Raw genomic sequence first — 20,582 nt, forward strand, 5'->3', positions numbered from 1 at the left:
TACTCTACTGACGTAGTAGCCCCTTTTGTCAAACTTTTATAACTTGTGTGCTTATCAAAATGTGCCGACGGCGGCTTCCAACTAGAGTGGAAATGAATAAATGGGATTAATTTAATCCCCCCCCCCCTTCACTGCAAATGGTACGGTCGCAGCAGCAGTTTGACAACTTTTTATCCCTGAGTCAGGCTTTAAAGGCATCATTTACATTCAGGCAGTTTACTGAATTTGACGCCATTAAACTCGAACAACAATTAGCTACTCTTATTTTACTTAAAGTCGCTAGGTTTGTAGCTTTGCTTTGGTTTTATATCTACTAATTGTGTAAAAGCAGGTGGTATTAGGCAGCCTGACATACATTGTTACCTGAGAGACATAGATGAGGGCTATAACTTTTTTTAAATCAGTAACAAATGTTAAAAATTTCCATATTGAGCGCCGGGCTAGCAGCAGCTACAGGGGGTTGGCAGAGGTCGCTTTGGAGCAGCAGCAGCAGCAGCAGCAGCAGCAGCAGCAGCAGGATGACACTATCACTCCGGTATTAATAAATATGTATCTATTATTTCCTCTTGTGTATAGTTTAGCAAGTAAACGTAACCGCTGTTCCGTGTCTTTCCAGTGAATGTGGTTTTAGCTAGAGTTACACAATGAATGTTCAAAGTGGTCTAATGTGATCAGTTTGCGGCTTTGCAGCTAACGTTAACCACCGGTGACTGAGATGCTTGCTCGATGTCGGCCCTCTTACATATACGCCAGATAAATGTCGCCACTTTTTAACGATCTCGTTTTATCCTGTTTGATCTCATTGCAGGTATCCCCTCTAAATGACTGAGATCGGCAACCTCAATGCTTGTTGTTGCTCTTGAACTGTTAGCTGTCATCCATCCATCCATTGATCCAGCCACCGCTGCTGACAACGCAGCCACGTCCGGACTCAGCGCAAAGGGGGTGCTAGTCTGCTAGCTCTAAAAAAACAGGAATCGAGAGGGGGATCGTGAACCACACTGCTGCAAACAGTCCCAAAGGATATGAACTTCCTGAGATGTAACTTAGAGGCTAACTGCTCTTGTGGACAGTAAAAACCTTATAATGGTAGAAGCACCTCCTACCTGAAGGAACAATTGTTTACCCCTCAGTTCCTGTCCTACAGGAATTCAGAGCTAGCCAGTTGAGAACCGGTTTACCCCACATGAATGACTACTTAATACTGACTTTGCGTTACTTATCCACTCTGTAGCTGCCTCCTCTGTGGTTTTTGCCCCCACAAAGAACTACCTTTGTTGACAAAAGGTGGTGACAACTCCCTATTTGTAATCAGTTTCCTGCTCACACTCACTGTCATCTCCCTATTGCTGGACATCCTGCTAAAATGACTGCAGAGTGGGGTGAGAAATCCTCAGCGGACCTCATGAGTAGGTATGTCTCCAAGGACATGGGATACAGAGTGCCCAAGGAGGGTTGGCGCATCTGTCTGGCACATGAGTTCAAAGAGAAGAGAAAGCCCTTCCAAGCAAAAGATGTCTCGCTGTCCAACGTCTTGGAGCACGTTGGCCTTGGAATCAGGTGAGATGTTCACTCTCTGGCTCTCCTCTTAATGTGCAAACAATACAGATGCACCCTGTTTACATGCAGTAGACTGTGAAGAGCTGATTCATACAGTGATTATGTTTATATATCACTTTTCAATGAATTTCCAGCCATTACGAGGATATGCAGATAAAGGAGAGACAAGGTCCACACCCAGTTTTCTCGTTTGTTATACAGACATCAAATATTTGCTCTGTGATCGATGAAATTCTCAACCAACAGATATTTGGCATTGAAAAATAAACATTGATTCAACAAAAGTAAATGTTATTCTTTTACTTTTTGAACACTCCGGTTTTCTCCTTTTGATGCCTGCAGTTATTAGTTCATAGCAACCTCTAGTCTACACCATTTAACCCATGCTTCCAAGGTACAGTATCTGGAGTGGCCAGAACGGAGGAACAGGTGTGAATTGAAACCCTGCAATGGCTAAAGAAAAAAAGGTGTCGCTGTGTTTATTTGTTTTGTGTCTGTGTGTACAGACAAGAGGAGCACCTTTAAACAGTCGATTAAGGGAGTGAAAGTTCCTTTTGCATGGTCTGCCACAAGTGCAGTTGATGGATAGTTCTTGGTGTTTCCTTTGTATTGTCTCACCAGCAAATTAGACCGTTCACAAAGCGTTAAACAGTGTGTGAACTATGTCATAGCTTTCGGGGAGCTCACTTTTTCCCCCCTGGGACGGGGGAGGGGGGCAGACTGATTCTTACTACTGAATCATTAACCACTGCAAGCATGTAGGCCTGGGGCTGACTGTGAAAGTATCAGGCATGTTTGTCTTATAATAATAATAATAATAATAATTTCATATGTAACCATTTTGCTAAAATTAAGCTTCACACAACAGCTGTGGCTGTGTTTGCGACCTGACCTTTCTTTATCCTGTGGGAGGGAAGAATTTAGAAAGTTGCGTGATGCTGTGGAGAGCCCCCAGTTGCAGTAGTTCATGGATCATGTGTGATATTCATCCAGCCAGGGGAACGATCGCAAAACGTTCGCAGCGCTGTATACAGCACAGCTCTCAACACCTGTTTAACCGGTGGCATTTGTTTTTCTAACAACCTTGCAAAGATGCAAAGTAGTGTTGTAGTCAAGACCGCCCAAACCGAGAACAAGTCAAGACCAGAGTTTACCGAGACAAGACCAAGACTTTTGGGGGCTGAGACCAAGTTGAGACCAAAACCGGGGGAGGGCAAGAACGTGTCAAGACCAAGACCAGTTCCCCACATTACATGACACACAATAAAATGTGGAAGGAGATCATAGGTGCTTCTCAAATTGATCTGAAAGATCCACATTCCCATAAAAAACACCCACATACAAACACTAAGAGCTGAAATCAACGTAAGCGTCTTTATTAAACACTCCTTTTCCATGCTTACCATAGCTTAACACAGCTGTTAATGGTTACAACATTTTTTAAATTAGGGTTATTGGTTGCATTTGAAGCAATTTTACATCCAATCAAAGTAAGGATGTTAACAAATAAATCAGACAATGCAAAAGCAATTTATTGATATTCCCAAAGTTATGGTCTTAAAATAAAATCCTGAGTCCTCAATGTCCGAGACAAGACCAAGTACAAATGCAGTCGAGTCCAAGACGATACCAAGACCATCAAAAAGTGGTCTTACGACCGGTCTCGGTACATTCTGCAGCTTTAGTGGACTGTCGGGTGCACAGCCAGTAACACTTTCTCTCAGTGATCGTTTTGATCCTGAGAGCGTGGCTTTGCTGTGTGTCAGTCTGGTGTGACAGTCATCATCCGTCTGCCCATCGTCAGGTCTGCTCTTCAGTGATTTGGACTTGATGTATTTCTTGTTGACGATGAATGGCGTAGTTATTCTTTTTCCCCATGAGACACCTACAGTGCAATGTAATAATGTGCCTTTACCTTTACTAACATACCTCGTTTAAGATCAATATGAAATGTAAGTTCCTTTTATAGGTGAGAGCAAACAACAGTGAGGCATCTTATTTCTGTATAACCTGACAAAGTCCTCCGCTGAGATCTGAAAGTTCTCGGAAAACAGTTTAAACCACAAACTTGCTTCACTTTTCTTCAATCTGTTGCAATGTTGCTGTAAAACAAGCATACATGCAGTCTCAGCTAAGGCCAAAGCAAAGCTCTGTCATATTTCTCATCCAGGATGTCTCTCAGTAGGCTTAATCACCATGGAAACATTTGTTAATTATCGGTCGTGATAGTGATTCAAAATAACTATAATACTAAAATGTACCACAAGTGAAAAGCTTGCCTGTACAAGTAACCACTGTGCTGGAAAATGCGCCCACACTGCTAGAAAATAAACTTTTACAGTATTCTGTACCTAAACAAACAAGATAACTGTGGAATAATAAGTTAATAAAATCTATTACAATTACGGTTTGAGCCACAAACCCCCCAAACACACTGACATGTCAACTGTACCCTACTCAACTGCCATTATAAATCACAACTGATTTGTTTTGCATTGGTCACTACATTACTACACTCCTGAGTGGAGCTGTATGGGCAGACAATTGTTGTGTCTCTGGACTAAGCTTTCCTGTGAAGTTATTGTTTGCAATACAGTGAGGCGCTGCATTTTTGCAGTTGCATGGGATCCTCACAACAAGTGGAATGCCCTTTGTGTCTGAAAATATTGATTATTTTAGTGTGTAAACAAGGCCATAATGCTTAGCACAAAGCAACGTCCCTCCCTGTTTTGACTTTTAATGATGCAGATGCTGTAGAGTCGACGAGCTATATTAATATAGTACTATAGGGATCTATTGCTAGACCAGGGTTACAGTATATTAATGCCACTTCATTTGAAATAAAGACCACATCCACTGACATCATAAAGACATTTTTTTTTCATGGCAAATGCCATATTTCTGAGCTATTTCAGCTATATTATGATCATTCTGTGAAATGGGACAAGGAGATCATTTATTGCATCCTTAATCTGTTTTGCATTTTGCCTGGGCCCTCTAGAAAAGAAAGCTACTGTTTGTCAACTAAAAGTTAATATGACGCAGGCTAAATGTAACGAGGGGCATTATTAGCACTGCAGCCTGCTGAAATACAACTCCTCAGCCGAGCAGCTTAATACTTACTACTACTTACTACGGCATATTAGCAGAAAATCTACCATGTCTCAGATCAGAGTTCAGAGCATAAACAGATCACTGTTACATTAACTGTGAGCTGTTTGAAACCTTTTGTAACATAGCCTAATTAATATTTTACACTCCAACCCTGGAGTGATAAGGGCTGCACAAAGTTACACATGCACAAAGTTACACATGCATGCACACACATACACTCAGATAAAATAGAGCTGCCACTTCATCTTACACGTGCTTACTTCATGCAGTTGCACAATTCCCTCCGTGTGTGTGTGTGTGTGTGTGTTTGTGTATAAATTGTCCACAACAAGCAAGTCGAAAAAGCTTATGTTTGTGATGGTCATTTTAAAATGTATTAATCCTTTCATTAGCCTTTCCCACACATGACTGTAGTTAGGGTGCATGTTGCCGTTACATCTTGCTTAGTTGTGTTTTAACTGACTTTGTGTCTGAACATTTGTTGATTTCCCCACTTGTTTTCAGCCGCCTTCATTTCCTTTTCACACTTGCATCCTTTCACGTCTGACTGTAAAGAAATGTGTACTTAATGCTGTTTTTGTTTTCCTCTAGGTATCTAAAATGGTGGTACAAGAAGACCCAGGTAGAAAAGAAAGCTCCATTCATTGACATGTTTCGTGCCCAACCCCTGCGTCAAATATATGGTGAGTTCAGGTCTGAATTTGAGAGGGACAAGTGGTCTAACAAGGACATATTATTTAAATAAATAAATATTTTATATAAATATATTCCAGCGTAATTCTGATCAATAATGGACCAGACCCTAATTTTTGTTAAGGCCTTAAAAGCAATTTAAATGAACTGAATATGCATTTTGGGGTTCAAAGCCTTACTAATATTAATATTGTAACATGATGGGTAAAATTTTGTAATGTCAGTGCTCTAATGGTGCCTTCAGACCAAAAGCAAAGCGAGCATTCGGGGCGGTGAGTTTACATACAAAGTCAATGCAAAGATGCGTAGAACCGCGATTTCCTGTCGGGGGCGGGGCCGGCGACGCGAAGGCATTCGCTTGACGCTGAGTCGTGATAACCTGTCAATGTTGAGATTGTCCGTACGTCACCAATGGCTTCAGACCATTGTGCGGAGAAGGCCAGGCAAAGCGGGCGATTGAAAATTTGCTGTCCGGCGAAGAGCTGCTAAACTTAGGAGAGAGGAGTAGGGAGCAGCGCTCCAGCTTTTGGACAAAAACAACCGTAGTCGGACTTGATTTTGCTCTAACAACTACGCCGTTTGCTCGTTGAGTGGATTAAATTTGCGTTAGGTCTGAATGCCGCATTACAAACACAAAGATGTTCCTCTCATATATTTTTATATTATCCATTAATCTGCTCACCCCCACACTGTTTCTCCAAGTTGACACTATAATCTAATTTGCAGGGGCTCCACTTGGCGGTATAGGAGGAGGAACCATCACGAGAGGTTGGCGGGGGGAATTCTGCAGATGGCAACTTAACCCTGGGATGTACCACTACAAAACTATGACAGCAAACCAGGTATACTGGATCTGAAATAAACTGAGACTTGTGTGAAAACATCCTACATCATAAAGAGCAACATAGTTAAATGATTATTATCTGGTTTTATATATTTTGGCCCCTTTACGTCCTGTGTTATTGCTGACTTCTTTGAATTGTCTTTTAACAAAGTCCAACTTTCCTTCTCCTACTCCCTGGTAAGCCACAATTTACTTTAGTGATAATACTCACTTATCTCTACACTTATGTGGGGCTACTTTAGGTGTCATAAAAACTTCAGCTGTAAGTTTATCACTATCTTGGTTTATAGGCTCTGTCCCTATTAAGTCCCAGCCAACTGCTGAAGAAAAAATAAACCTTTATAACACGGTTAATGGAGAATGGATATATTTTGTTCTTTGATGGTGGTATTTTCCTATTCGCATGAGTAACTGGGCAAGTGTAAACAATAAAACGTCTATCACATCTATTGTGGAGGAGATACCAGATTATTTACAATGGCCTGACTAAACTATAATGAAGTGCATGTTGTGTTCTGAAAGGGTGTGACAGCAGATGCTCTCTTTGTCCCTGGAAAATACTGCTCTCTTGCCATTTCTCTCATCACTGTAGTGCTCTCCACATGAAAGCAAAACCAAAAGCAGTTTGCACATTCAACTTTAAGGAAGTTTAATCTTTAAAAAAAGTCAATTACACACTTATTAACTTGACTAATATCTCATGTCTCATCTCCTGCACATAAAGGATAAAAACCATCACTGTGTTCACATGTCATTTTACCTACTTTTCTTTTTCTTAGTTCACAGTGTGCTTGCGTCGCGGGGGGCAAACTGTTTACCAGCAGGTGCTATCTGTAGAGCGTCCTCCCACATTACAAGGCTGGAACTGGGGCTACTGCGGAGAGTATGCCTTCTATCATGCCTTGTACCCCCGCGCCTGGACAGTCTACCACCTGCCGGGACAGAATGTCACCTTAACCTGCAGACAGATTTCCCCAGTCATCCCCCACGACTACCAGGTAAGTTAGGCTTCCCTGGATGTCATAAAGTCCAAGAGAGGTCCAATACTTTTGTCAGACCTTTGCAGTTTCAACAGGCTTTGAATATTCTTTAAAATTTCAGGATTTGAGAAAATAAAACGCATCTGTATCAGTTTAAATGTCGTCTAATTTGCCACTGATAGGTTAATTTTTAAACTACTACTAAATATCCTTAATATGTATCTTTGTAGGGCTGGGTGATATGGCCAAAATTTTTTATAACATCCGATATTGATAATTATCTTTACCTTACCTTTATATTATTTCTTTCAAGTTTAAAGGCAGATTTTTGCTCCTGAGTAAAAACTGAAGAAACCAGATGGTTAATTGTTTATGGTCAGAACAAACACTTAATGCCAAACAGTGGATCACATTTGTTATGTTGCTATTGAGGAAAATTATATGACAATAATTATCATTATTGTTTTATCACCCAGCTCTGTATCTTGGTGACAAAGCTTTAAACATTCAAATCCAAGGCATCCGTATCAAGATTGTTATTTATGTTTAAAATGACGATTGGCCAAAATATTGTTATCAGACTTATTTAAAGATCCTAAATAATGATATCGGTATCTGCCTAAAAAAATCCAGTATCAGTTGGGCTATAGTTGAGACATATAATTATGACATGTCATGGCTTGCCCTTAACAAATCAATTTCATTTGAACCCAAAAAATAAAAATGAAGTTGCTGAAAAGCATGCACGCTTTTTTAAAATAAACGGGGGAACCCCTGGACCATGATTAATGTTGAACCTGCTGTATATAACAGCTAATTGTTAGCCAAGCAATCAGATTAATAAGATGTATCCTAATTACAGTACACTGATAATCCCTCAATTAAGAAAAAAAAGAATCCACACAAAGAAAACCTAATAAGAAGGTTAAAACTAATGCTCAGTGTCCAGACTCAAGGATCACTCTAAAAACAGTCTTTTCTCCTTTTTTTGGATGACTATTAATCCTTTCTCATGCTGACAATTCCACATGTGGATATTTAAAAAAACAAAACAACAAAAAATATAATTTTATTTTATTCTAACAAGCTCCTTGAATACTTTTATTTTTTTTTGCAGTTGCGAGTAGAAGCTAAGTTAGTCATTTGGTTGCTTGGTGCCCAAAACATCACAAAAAGTTTTGGTGATATGGCACCTGATCGCTGCAACACTGAAAAATATACGTGAGAAACACTCAGTTGTGTTAAAGACACATTTTAGATGTTGTATGTTGACATGGTGGTTCTACAAAACGTCTTCCACCACTTGTCTCCTTCCTCTAAGGACTCTAGTCTCCCAGTGGCAGTATTTGTGTGGGACATAGAGAACAAGAATGACTACGCTCTGGACGTCTCCATCATGTTCACCATGGTCAACGGGTCGGGACACAAGGACGACAAGAGCGGGGGACACTGGAATGAACCATTCCACCTGGAGAAGGAGGGGGAGGCGGTGTCTGGGGTCTTGCTACATCACTGTGCTACAGTGAACCCTTACACTCTGTGCATCGCAGCCCGAGAAAAGGTTTGATTGACACGCTTATGATTTTAGCAGCTTCAAGGTTTTTTGCAGTAGGTTGTAGGAAGCTGCACAAGCAGTTCCCAGGGAATAAACAGGATTTGTAACAATAGTCTCTGTTATCAAGAAGTGGATTTATAATAATCAGCTGGTTTTGAAATCTGTGGTGTTAATGAGCATTAGGTCTTAGATTTACTGAGCGTGTGTTTGTGTGCACATTTTAACAGCCTGACAGGGAGGTGAGCCACCAGACAGCATTCAGCCCAAAGGGAACCTGCAGCGGACTGTGGAGTGACCTCCTCAATGACGGACGACTGGATTCTCCTACAGGTCAGCGTGCGGACGGATGAGACAGATTCGTAATGGAACAGATGTCTAAAGTCGTGGTTTACTTAACATGAAGCAGTAACATAATGAATAAAGTGGAATAAAAGAAAATGTTGCACGGTAAAACACTAACAATATCAATATGTCACATGATGAGCATTAAACATTGTAAGCAGACCACCAAACCACTCGGTGCTTTTAAAGTAAGTTGTACCTGTGCTCACATCCCTTGGTGTCCTCTCCTCCCTCTCTGACTTACCTCTGCAGGATCCAGCCCACTGACGGCTAAGGGAGAGAAGGTGGCGGCAGCGTTGGCTGTGGGCTGCTCAGTGCTGGCTCAAAGTCATAACAGCCTGGAGTTCTGCCTAGCCTGGGACATGCCAAAAATCACCTTCGGCTCTAGGGAGAGGGAACACATCAGGTAAATCCAACACAAAGGAAACGCACATACAGCATGTTACTTTGCACAAATATAAAGAACAGACTAGTGTTGTCTTGTTAAGTGTCTGCCATGTATAATTTATAGTGACCAAAACACAGCAGGCCTACCTTATTGCAAAAATAAATAATAGTGACGACCAAACAAGACATACTTTCAATGCTGTGTTTTATTTCAAAGTCTCAGGCTCAACTGAAACGGACACTCCTCTCATTGAAATAGTGATGTTATGCAGTGAAGAATTAGACTTACGATACATTTAGATACAAGACTTTAAATTAATCAAAATACAAGGTTTTCTGCTTTTATTTGTTGCACTTGTTAATGAACATGCAGTGTCTACAGGTGCTGGTCATATAATTAGAATATCATCAAAAAGTTGATTTATTTCAGTATTTCCATTCAAAAAGTGAAACTTGGATAATATATTCATTCATTACACACAGACTGATATATTTCAAATGTGATGATTCATTTAATTGTGATGATTAAAACTGACAACTAATGAAAATCCCAAATTCAGTATCTCCGAAAATTTGAATATTACTTAAGACCAATACAAAAAAAAGGATTTTTAGAAATGTTGGCCAACTGAAAAGTATGAACATGAAAAGTATGAGCATGTACAGCACTCAATACTTAGTTAGGGCTCCTTTTGCCTGAATTACTGCAGCAATGCGGCGTGGCATGGAGTCGATCAGTCTGTGGCACAGCTCAGGTGTTATGAGAGCCCGGGTTGCTCTGATAGTGGCCTTCAGCTCTTCTGCATTGTTGGGTCTGGCGTATCGCATCTTCCTCTTCATAATACCCCATAGATTTTCTAAAGGGTTAAGGTCAGGTGAGTTTGCTGGCCAATTAAGAACAGGGATACCATGGTCCTTAAACCAGGTACTGGGAGCTTTGGCACTGTGTGCAGCTGCCAAGTCCTGTTGGAAAATGAAATCTGCATCTCCATAAAGTTGGTCAGCCGCATGAAGTGCTCTAAAACTTCCTGGTAGACGGCTGCGTTGACCTTGGACCTCAGAAAACACATTGGACCAACACCAGCAGATGTCATGGCACCCCAAACCATCACTGACTGTGGAAACTTTACACTGGACTTTAAGCAACGTGGATTCTGTGCCTCTCCTCTCTTCCTCCAGACTCTGGGACCTTGATTTCCAAAGGAAATGCAAAATTTATTTTCATCAGAGAACATAACTTTGGACCACTCAGCAGCAGTCCAGTCCTTTTTGTCTTTAGCCCAGGCGAGACGCTTCTGACGCTGTGTCTTGTTCAAGAGTGGCTTGACACAAAGAATGCGACAGCTGAAACCCATGTCTTGCATACGTCTGTGCGTGTTGGTTCTTGAAGCACTGACTCCAGCTGCAGTCCACTCTTTGTGAATCTCCCCCACATTTTTGAATGGGTTTTGTTTCACAATCCTCTCCAGGGTGCTGTTATCCCTATTGCTTGTACACTTTTTTCTACCACATCTTTTCCTTCCCTTCGGCTCTCTATTAATGTGCTTGGACACAGAGCTCTGTGAACAGCCAGCCTCTTTAGCAATGACGTTTTGTGTCTTGCCCTCCTTGTGCAAGGTGTCAATGGTCGTCTTTTGGACAGCTGTCAATCAGTAGTCTTCCCCATGATTGTGTAGCCTACAGAACTAGACTGAGAGACTATTTAAAGGCCTTTGCAGGTGTTCTGAGTTAATTAGCTGATTAGAGTGTGGCACCAGGTGTCTTCAATATTGAACCTTTTCACAATATTCTAATTTTCTGAGATACTGATTTTGGGGTTTTCATTAGTTGTCAATTATAATCATCAAAATTAAAAGGAATGAACACTTGAAATATATCAGTCTGTGTGGGATGAATGTATACATTATACAAGTTTCACTTTTTGAATGGAATTACTGAAATAAATCAACTTTTTGATGATATTCTAATTATATGACCGACACCTATATGTGCTGCCGGCATCAGTATGTGGCTGTTTTGTTTCCAGGAGATATACCCGTTACTTTGGGACCAAAGGGGATGCGTCCCCCTCGCTAAGTCACTACGCACTAACAAACTACAGACAGTGGGAGAAGAGCATTGAGGAGTGGCAAAGACCCATTCTACAGGACAGGTAGTTCACAACTCTGAAAGGTCTGGAGGTTAAATGAGAAATCAGTAATGTAAACATCCTGTTTCCAGCTATGAAATGAATATAATTGATTATCCTTTCACCTTGGCTTGTACTTTCACTTGTGCATCACAGTTCTCTGCCATCCTGGTACAAGTCAGCCCTGTTCAACGAGTTGTACTTTGTTGCGGATGGAGGGACGGTGTGGACGGAGCTACCAGAGGACGCTGATATCAGTGGTGGTGTGCGCAGCGAGGACGGGGGGCTGCCAGCTCAGCCTGCGGTCATCAAGGAGTATGGCCGTTTTGCATACTTAGAAGGTAAATGCAAGGGGGCAGGTGTTGGTCTGCAAGACTAGACATGGCAGTTTAGAGCTGAATAATTGGTTATTAATCAATTAGTTAATTGGCAACGACTGATAATTGATTTCAGTTTCAGTTAATTTTTCACGGCAAAATGCCAAATATTCCCAGTTTCCACCTTCTCTAATGCGAGGACTTTCTGCTTTCTCTGTTTTTATATCATTGCAAACTGAATATCATCAGGTTTTGGACTGTTGGTCAAAAAAAGCAAGAGATTTGAAGACATAACCCTGAATTCTGGGAAATTATAACGGGGATTTATCACTATTTTCTGACATTTTAAAGACAAATTGATTTTTCTAAATGAAGGTCTAGAAACTATTAATGGCATACATTGATTGTAGTTTTACAACTAATAAATAATGTGACATAATCTGATATAAAAGTGAAGTAAATGTGTGTACACAGAGTAACAATAACAAAATACTACATACCAATAGAATCCGCAAATTGGGTTTCTTCCCCTTGTTTTTCCGGTCCTTCAAGTATTAACTTGCAAAGCAAAAGTCACTGCCGAAATTATGAACTGATAGTTCTGACTGCGACAATACATACTGAAAAAGCAGAAAGATCTGCCTATACGTGTTTCATGACCCACATCACTAAGCTGTTATTGTTTTCCCAGGTCAGGAGTACAGAATGTACAACACCTATGATGTCCACTTCTACGCTTCCTTCGCCCTTATCATGCTGTGGCCCAAACTCGCCTTGAGTGTGCAATATGATATTGGTGAGTGCTGTCTTATCAATTATCTAAGCATGCTTATTTAATAAAGAGCATTACCAAAGCCGTGTTTTACCGCATTAATCTCTCCTCAGCTGGCAGTGTAGTTCAGCAGGACCCAACAGAGAGGCTACATCTGATGAGTGGGCGGTATTCTCCTGTCAAGGCCAAAAATGTGGTGCCTCACGATATAGGAGACCCAGGTAGGAGAAAGACGATCTCATTAAATACAGAGGGGGTGAAATTACTACCTTTTAGGTAGCCATATGTTAGAGGTCATTTCTGTGCTGAATGAAAACTTGCATGAAACCACTCATTTTAAATAGTCTCTCAGTACAACATGATGACTCTGTCTCTAGATGACGAGCCATGGCAGAGGGTGAATGCTTACCTCATCCATGACACTGCAGACTGGAAGGACCTGAACCTGAAGTTTGTCCTGCAGGTCTACAGAGACTTTCATCTCACCCAGGACAATCAGTACCTGCGGGACATGTGGCCCATCTGCCAGGTATAACTGACCAATGTCGTCTTAACTCTACTGCATTTGAGAGTTGATCAATTCAGACATGAGTCATGTCTTCACAAACTTCATTTGTCACATGCTCAGACTGTTGTTCCACTCAGCTGTCTTGCTCTGTTTGGTCTGCTAGGCGGTGGTGGAGTCAGAGATGAAGTTCGACCTGGATGGAGATGGACTGATAGAGAACTCTGGATATGCTGACCAGACCTATGACGGTTGGACGGTGACTGGACCAAGGTGAGAGGATGACAAAACATGACAGTCCAGGAATAAACACTGAGTCCAGGGCCTAAAACAAGTAATTTTTCTGTGCCTGAAACGACAAAGATGGAGGGTAGGGGGCAAGAGCGTAATTTTGTGTTGAAAAGTTGACGAGGACATAGGGACTCAGATTAGGGGTGTGACATACACTTAGTTCACACGAGGAAACACAATTCTGGGTTCACAAGAAGATAATTGTACACTGGTTTGATAAAACATTCAATGTGTAAATATATGGTTGGGGGCCGAAGGGGCCTCCCCCAGAAGATTTTGAGCATTAAACAGTTCATTTCCTGCATTATAGTAACATTTTCTGCCACCATTTATAATCAGTGGTTGAAGTGGAAAATACAGGTGCTGGGCAATACAGCCGAAAATTCTATCACGATAAAAAATTTCACATCATTCAATATCGATTATTCTTATGATAAATGTCAAATCATTCTAAGGCAGATTTTTGCTCCTGAGTGAAAGTTGAAGAAACCAGATGGTTAGTTGTGGTTTTAAACTATTTTTATGGTCAGAACAAACACTTAATGCCAAACAGTGGATCCAGTGTTTCCCATATGTTCATTTATTTGTGGCGGCACGCCACAATATCAACGTTGATCGCGACATTGATTTTAAAATTTGTTTTTTAAACTAGGTCTATTTAAAATCGTATTTGATTGCAGAGTGCCGTAGCGCATTCGCGCAGCACATCCTCTCACTTGTCCCTCTCTCACGAACACCGCTGCATAAAACTGTCCAACACAACGCTGTTGGCACCCAGCTTAAAAAAAGTTTTAACTATATTATAACTTTTTTTTAAGCTAATAAGAACAGCTAAGTTAACGTTAGAATACAGCTGGGTTGTCGAGGTTAGCACGTTGTTTATAGCTGGTGCCACTGTTACACTGTCATTCTGTGGGAAACATTGGGATCACTTAACAAATCTGAGGTAAAACATTCAAAACAATTAAGTAAATTTCAATTAAGTAATCTTTTTTCATTCCCTTTTCCCCAAAGTGCTGATTTGTTTGTGATTCAAATGAATTAAATCACTTGTTAAACAACAGCGGTTAAAAAAATATGCGAGAATATTTTCCACAGACATATTTATATATTGTGTTCTGTCCGTGTGGGTTTTTCTCTGGGTGCTCTGGCTTCCTCCCACTGTCCAAAGACATGCAGACTAGGTTAATTGGTGTCTCCAAAATAGGTGTGGATGTGAGTGTGAGTGGTTGTTTGTCTATGTGTGGCCCTGCGATGGACTGGTGACGTGTCCAGGGTGTACCCCGCCTTTCGATGTACGCTGGAATTGGTTCCTGCCCCCCGCAACCCTGTACACAGGATACGTGGTTGATGACAGATTGATGGAAATCCTTTCAACAAATTGGGAACCTTGAAGCAATTAATTCTTGGCTTTCAAAAAAATTTAACAACTCTAGTGAGCACTCCTAAAAGAAAGAGAAAGAAATAAACAGTGATAATGTTGTGGTTGCGGACAGAAGGGACCCAAATGGAACGCTTCTGGTTTTAAAGAGATTTATTAAGGGAAAAAGGGGAGTCGAGGGGCTGGAGGAAAGGGGGGGAGGGAGTTGGACACCGGCAGACGTGGGCACGGAGGACCAAGGAGCTGCCGGGGTGGGAGAGGTTCATGCGAGAGGGCTCAGGGGAACAGGAGGCCGAGGTGGGAAGGTATGTGGTGGCTGGTGGACAGGCGAGGAGCGAGGGGGAGCCAGGGGAGCGCTGTGGAGGTGAGGCGAGGGGAGAACGCAGGTAGGCGAGCCCAGCTGACTGACTGGTAGACGGAGGTGAGTGGACCTGGTGGGGAAAACAGAAAAACCAGACCGACAGGGTTAGTTCAGGGAAGCAGTTGAAGCGAGATATCAAGGAAGACAAGAGCTTGAATATAGTGGTAGCACCAAGTCTGGAGCGACGACGATTAAGCAGGGGTTGAAATACTGGTAGAGATGAGGCTGATTGCTGGTAGGTGTGGCTGGCAAAGGTGGAGGTTGATGAGACGCAGGTGTGGATTGTCAGCCGGGCTCCGGAGCGGAGAGAGGGAGAGCACACACAGAGGGAGAGGGGAGGAGAGACCGAGAGAGAGGCAACTCAGGGGAAAACAGAATGCGAAAAAAGGAGGAAAAAACAGGACACTCACCATCAGCTGGGCTGCCACCACAACAGATAATTGCATTTATTACTTCAAGTCTGTATGGCAGGGCGAAGGACAATTGAGTTTATTGAGTCTATAGCTACGGCGCTTCTCTAAATCATAGCCGAGGTTGACGTCAGAGGCTGTAGCAAAGATTAAAGGCTTTGGGTTCATGTTTACAGTAATGCAACAGACTTGGTACAAAACTTTTCAAAACTGGGAAATTAACTTCAAATTCATGTTAATCTTTGCTTCTTGAATCTTATGATTCAATAAAATCTGAATTAAAGCAGGGAGGGTTGTATTGGTGGTGACCTGCATTTGCATCTGTGAGAGAAGGAACAGTTAGTTAGTAAACCTATTTTTCTGGTGTCATTTTGTTTCTTTGTATGTTACAGTGCGTACTGTGGTGGGCTGTGGTTGGCGTCCCTATGTGTGATGTGTAAGATGGCCAGGCTGGTGGACAACGAGGACACATACAAACGTTACAGAGACATCCTGGACAGGGGCTGTGCTGCTTTTGACAAACTGCTGTGGAACGGTAAGTTTAAACACCTGTCTCTTGTGTTCAGTTTGGAAAGGGTTCACTCATTTGGATTTAGTTGCAGCAGTTGATAAAAGGAAATCCGTAAAAATGCTGCCACTGTTCAGTTTAAACAAAGTTATTTCCAAAACTAAATTGATTGAGACTTGAAATGCCTTACCTTTATTTCCTTTTATGTTTAGGCAAGTACTACAACTATGACAGCAGCGGGAGAGACCTTTCTAATAGTGTAATGTCTGACCAGTGTGCTGGCCACTGGTTCCTGAAAGCGTCCGGGCTGGGAGAGGGAGACTACCAGGCAAGTTAATACACTGCTCAAAAAAAATAAAGGGAACACTAAAATAACGCATCCTAGATCTGAATTAATGAATTATTCATTAATAATACTCCTTTCTTTACATATTTGAATGTGCTGACAACAAAATCACACAAATTATCAATGGAAATCAAATTTATCAACCCATGGAGGTCTGGATTTGGTGTCACACTCAAAATCAAAGTGGAAAACCACACTACAGGCCGATCCAACTTTGATGTAATGTCCTTAAAACTAGTGTGTGGCCTCCACGTGCCTGTATGATCTCCCTACAACGCCTGGGCATGCTCCTGATGAGGTGGCGGATGGTCTCCTGAGAAATCTCCTCCCAGACCTTGACTAAGGCATCCGCCAACTCCTGGACAGTCTGTGGTGCAACGTGGCGTTGGTGGATGGAGCGAGACATGATGTCCCAGATGTGCTCAATTGGATTCAGGTCTGGGGAACGGGCGGGCCAGTCCATAGCATCAATGGCTTCCTCTTGCAGGAACTGCTGACACACTCCAGCCAGTAGTAGTATTGTCTTGCATTAGGAGGAACCCAGGGCCAACCACACCAGCATATGGTCTCACAAGGGGTCTGAGGATCTCATCTCGGTACCTAATGGCAGTCAGGCTACCTCTGGCGAGCACATGGAGGGCTGTGCGGCCCCCCAAAGAAATGCCACCCCACACCATTACTGACCCACCGCCAAACTGGTCATGCTGGAGGATGTTGCAGGCAGCAGAACGTTCTCCACGGTGTCTCCAGACTCTGTCACGTCTGTCACATGTGCTCAGTGTGAATCTGCTTTCATCTGTGAAGAGCACAGGGCGCCAGTGGCGAATTTGCCAATCTTGGTGTTCTCTGGTAAATGCCAAACGTCCTGCACGGTGTTGTAAGCACAACCCCCACCTGTGAACGTCGGGACGTCATACCACCCTCATGGAGTCTGTTTCTGACCGTTTGAGAAGACACATGCACATTTGTGGCCTGTTGGAGGTCATTTTGCAGGGCTCTGGCAGTGCTCCTCCTACTGCTCCTTGCACAAAGGCAGAGGTAGCGGTCCTGCTGCTGGGTTGTTGCCCTCCTACGGCCTCCTCCACGTCTCCTGATGTACTGGCCTGTCTCCTAGCAGCGCCTCCATGCTCTGGACACTACGCTGACAGACACTGCAAACCTTCTTGCCACAGCTCGCATTGATGTGCCATCCTGGATGAGCTGCACTACCTGAGCCACTTGTGTGGGCTGTAGACTCCGTCTCATGCTGCCAGTAGAGTGAAAGCACCGCCAGCATTCAAAAGTGACCAAAACATCAGCCAGGAAGCATAGGAACTGAGAAGTGGTCTGTGGTCACCACCTGCAGAACCACTCCTTTACTGGGGGTGTCTTGCTAATTGCCTATAATTTCCACCTGTTGTCTATTCCATTTGCACAACAGCATGTGAAATTGATTGTCAATTAGTGTTGCTTCCTATGTGGACAGTTTGATTTGACAGGAGTGTGATTGACTTGGAGTTACATTGTGTTGTTTAAGTGTTCCCTTTTTATTTTTTCGAGCAGTGTACATGCATGAGCCCCCCCAATCTTTCACCCATATTAAGCAATAAACACTGAGGTTGAGTTTTTTTTGTAGAGGAGTTTTTTTCCCCTGACAGAGCAGTACAAAATGACAAGCAATTAGAAAAAGTACCAGCTGGCCTACAATGGATGTGAAGTATAACAGATACTGATATTAATATATGGAGAGTTTAAAATAAATTACTATGTATTGGCTATATCTCGTTACCAGATTTTTAAAACAAAAACACAATTACAAGATTGTTTATATTAAGTACTGTGACCAAGATACTTGCTGATTTGGAAATTTTATAAAGTAAAAATCAACTTATGATGCTCTCAGCCGTGTTTCTTAAGTACCCTTAAACGTGGTTTGGATTTCTGTACTGCAATTTCTTGTCTCTCTTGACATGTACAACAATACTTTATATGCAATAAGCTAATATTAGCCAGTATATCTGCCCAGCTATAATTGGCAGAAATGTACTGAGCACTTGCCAAATTGAAGGTTAATATTGAACAGTGCCACCAAGAGTTAAATTGTGCACAGTACATAGTTTTTTCTTCATGACCTAACAACTGTTCCTTTCTCTGACGAGCTGAAAACATTAAAGATGTTTTCAGATTAGGACATGTATCAAAGCTTTGAACATCACTTCCTCTCTCCCTCCAGGCTTTTCCAAAAGATAAAATCCAGAGCGCACTAAAATCTGTCTTTGACTTGAATGTAATGAGCTTCGCTGGGGGCCAGATGGGGGCAGTTAATGGCATGCGCCCTGAAGGAGTGCCTGACCGGTCCAGTGTCCAGTCAGATGAGGTCTGGATTGGAGTAGTGTATGGACTGGCAGCCACTATGATTCATGAGGTATGTGTGCGTGTGTATGTTAGTATATTTAGGTATAATATTTGTGGCATATCATACTCTCATTTTGTTAAAATGTTGTCGTCAGTGCAGTGTTGTTGAGCTCTTCTGTCTTTCTCACTACATCTGGTCATTTTTTATCCTCTTAAGTTGATTTTGTTTTCTGTCACATATGCAGCTGAGGAGTGACTTGAAAGTGTACTGACTGCGATATACGATAGGTTACTGAATTGTAAAGTTTGAGTAGGTATCAATTATTAACAAGTGCCAAGACATCAGAAAAGTTGAACCCACTCTTTTTAAGATGCTAAAACAATTCTAACGTTGCCGTTATTGCATGGTTAAGAGTCTTGTAATATTTTAATCCTAAGTTTTGCATTGTTAACAATCTGTTAAAGGAATAGTTATACATTTTGGGAAATATTTCCTGGGGTCTTGTAAATGACTCCGGACTCCAGTTTCATATTATAGGGACAGATATGACTGTGATATCAAATCTTCTCACCTAACTCTGCAATAAATTGGCTGATTGCATTGATTGTGACATTAAGTAAAATACAGCCTCACGCCTCTGTGGCTGTCGGTTTCTTTCAGGGTATGCAGGAGGAGGGTATGCGCACGGCAGAGGGTTGCTACCGGACTGTGTGGGAGAGGCTGGGCATGGCCTTCCAGACTCCTGAAGCCTACTGTGAGAAGGGAATCTACCGCTCTCTGGCGTACATGAGGCCGCTGAGCGTCTGGGCCATGCAGCTAGCCCTGAACACTTCACAGAAGGATCAGATCACATCGGCACAAACTGGAACCACAGATGGAGAACAAGGACATGATCTGAGAGAAAATCAGAGCTAGGACTTGAGCCATCAGACGGGTGTGATTTAGGTACAGTGGGTTCCTCCAAAGATGACCTTCAAACTCTCCTGCAGCCACCACCCTCATATGTAGGGCTCCATTTGATCGGTCACAGTCCTTGAATTTGATTACCTACCGTTTGTTCTGCCGTTAATTATTTATGGTTGACAAAGTCAGTAGCCACTGTAGATCATGGTATTGTTGGGCAAGAGGTTCTTCAAGAGACTGGAAATGGTTCCTGATTCTTAGAAGTTGTGCAGTGTTGGGTTGGTAGCCAGGCAATGTCAAGATCATATCAAAAACTGACCTTTTGTTTCAGCAACATATTGTCTATTTGCACACACATACAGACACATGCGAGCACTACATTTTACAGTCGTCAAAAATAATGTTTGCATATTTGGAAAAAGTTTATATGCTATTTGAGGACTGTGTGATGTATGTATTGTCTGCAACAGTTGAGATTTGAACAATTTCTTTATCAGAAATATAAAAAAAACATTAAAGATTTTCTTTTTCCGCTTAATAAATTTGAATTCTGTATTAACTATGTAATATGCGATCAGTAGTGTCGGAAATTAAGTCTTAAAAAATTACATACAGTATATATAGGTTTTCTTTTTTTAAAATAGCATTTGGTGCCTTGTTGCATGTTGGCCAGATCTACAGTACATTAATGTAGTGGCAACCGTGTTTTAAAATCCAATACACATGACAATCTTGCTGAATAAATGATTAAGATAAAAAAGCTGGTTTGTTGTGTTGTTAATTAAATATCAGTAATTAAGTACAAACAAGTGATGTCTGACCTACTCAGAGACAAAGACATTAATGTTTT

At 41.8% G+C, this 20,582-nt stretch overlaps 1 protein-coding gene across 1 annotated transcript; it reads left to right on the forward strand.

Moving 5' to 3' along the window:
* The first annotated feature begins 207 nt into the window (after nt 1-207).
* gba2 (glucosidase, beta (bile acid) 2) lies at nt 208-20,492 on the forward strand. The gene is made up of 18 exons (XM_038730669.1): nt 208-535; nt 809-1,560; nt 5,266-5,357; nt 6,094-6,209; nt 6,991-7,209; nt 8,513-8,752; nt 8,974-9,076; nt 9,341-9,494; nt 11,502-11,627; nt 11,760-11,944; nt 12,612-12,716; nt 12,806-12,913; nt 13,070-13,221; nt 13,364-13,470; nt 16,033-16,175; nt 16,361-16,476; nt 18,707-18,898; nt 19,490-20,492. The coding sequence occupies exons 2-18, from the start codon at nt 1,367-1,369 to the stop codon at nt 19,742-19,744; spliced, it is 2,607 nt and encodes an 868-aa protein (XP_038586597.1). The 5' UTR covers nt 208-535; nt 809-1,366; the 3' UTR covers nt 19,745-20,492.
* The last annotated feature ends 90 nt before the right edge of the window (nt 20,493-20,582 follow it).

Source organism: Micropterus salmoides, unplaced genomic scaffold (assembly GCF_014851395.1).
Source record: "Micropterus salmoides isolate LMB-PRFRI ecotype aquatic unplaced genomic scaffold, ASM1485139v1 Ms_hic_scaffold_2, whole genome shotgun sequence".
NCBI lineage: Eukaryota > Metazoa > Chordata > Actinopteri > Centrarchiformes > Centrarchidae > Micropterus > Micropterus salmoides.

Bases quoted from the DNA above. Each gene is read 5' to 3' on its own strand.
- gba2 (XM_038730669.1), top strand. From the start codon at position 1,367: ATGACTGCAGAGTGGGGTGAGAAATCCTCAGCGGACCTCATGAGTAGG. The intron at 5,358-6,093 runs GTGAGTTCAGGT...TCTAATTTGCAG, and splicing joins ACCCCTGCGTCAAATATATG to GGGCTCCACTTGGCGGTATA. The intron at 13,222-13,363 runs GTATAACTGACC...TTGGTCTGCTAG, and splicing joins ACATGTGGCCCATCTGCCAG to GCGGTGGTGGAGTCAGAGAT.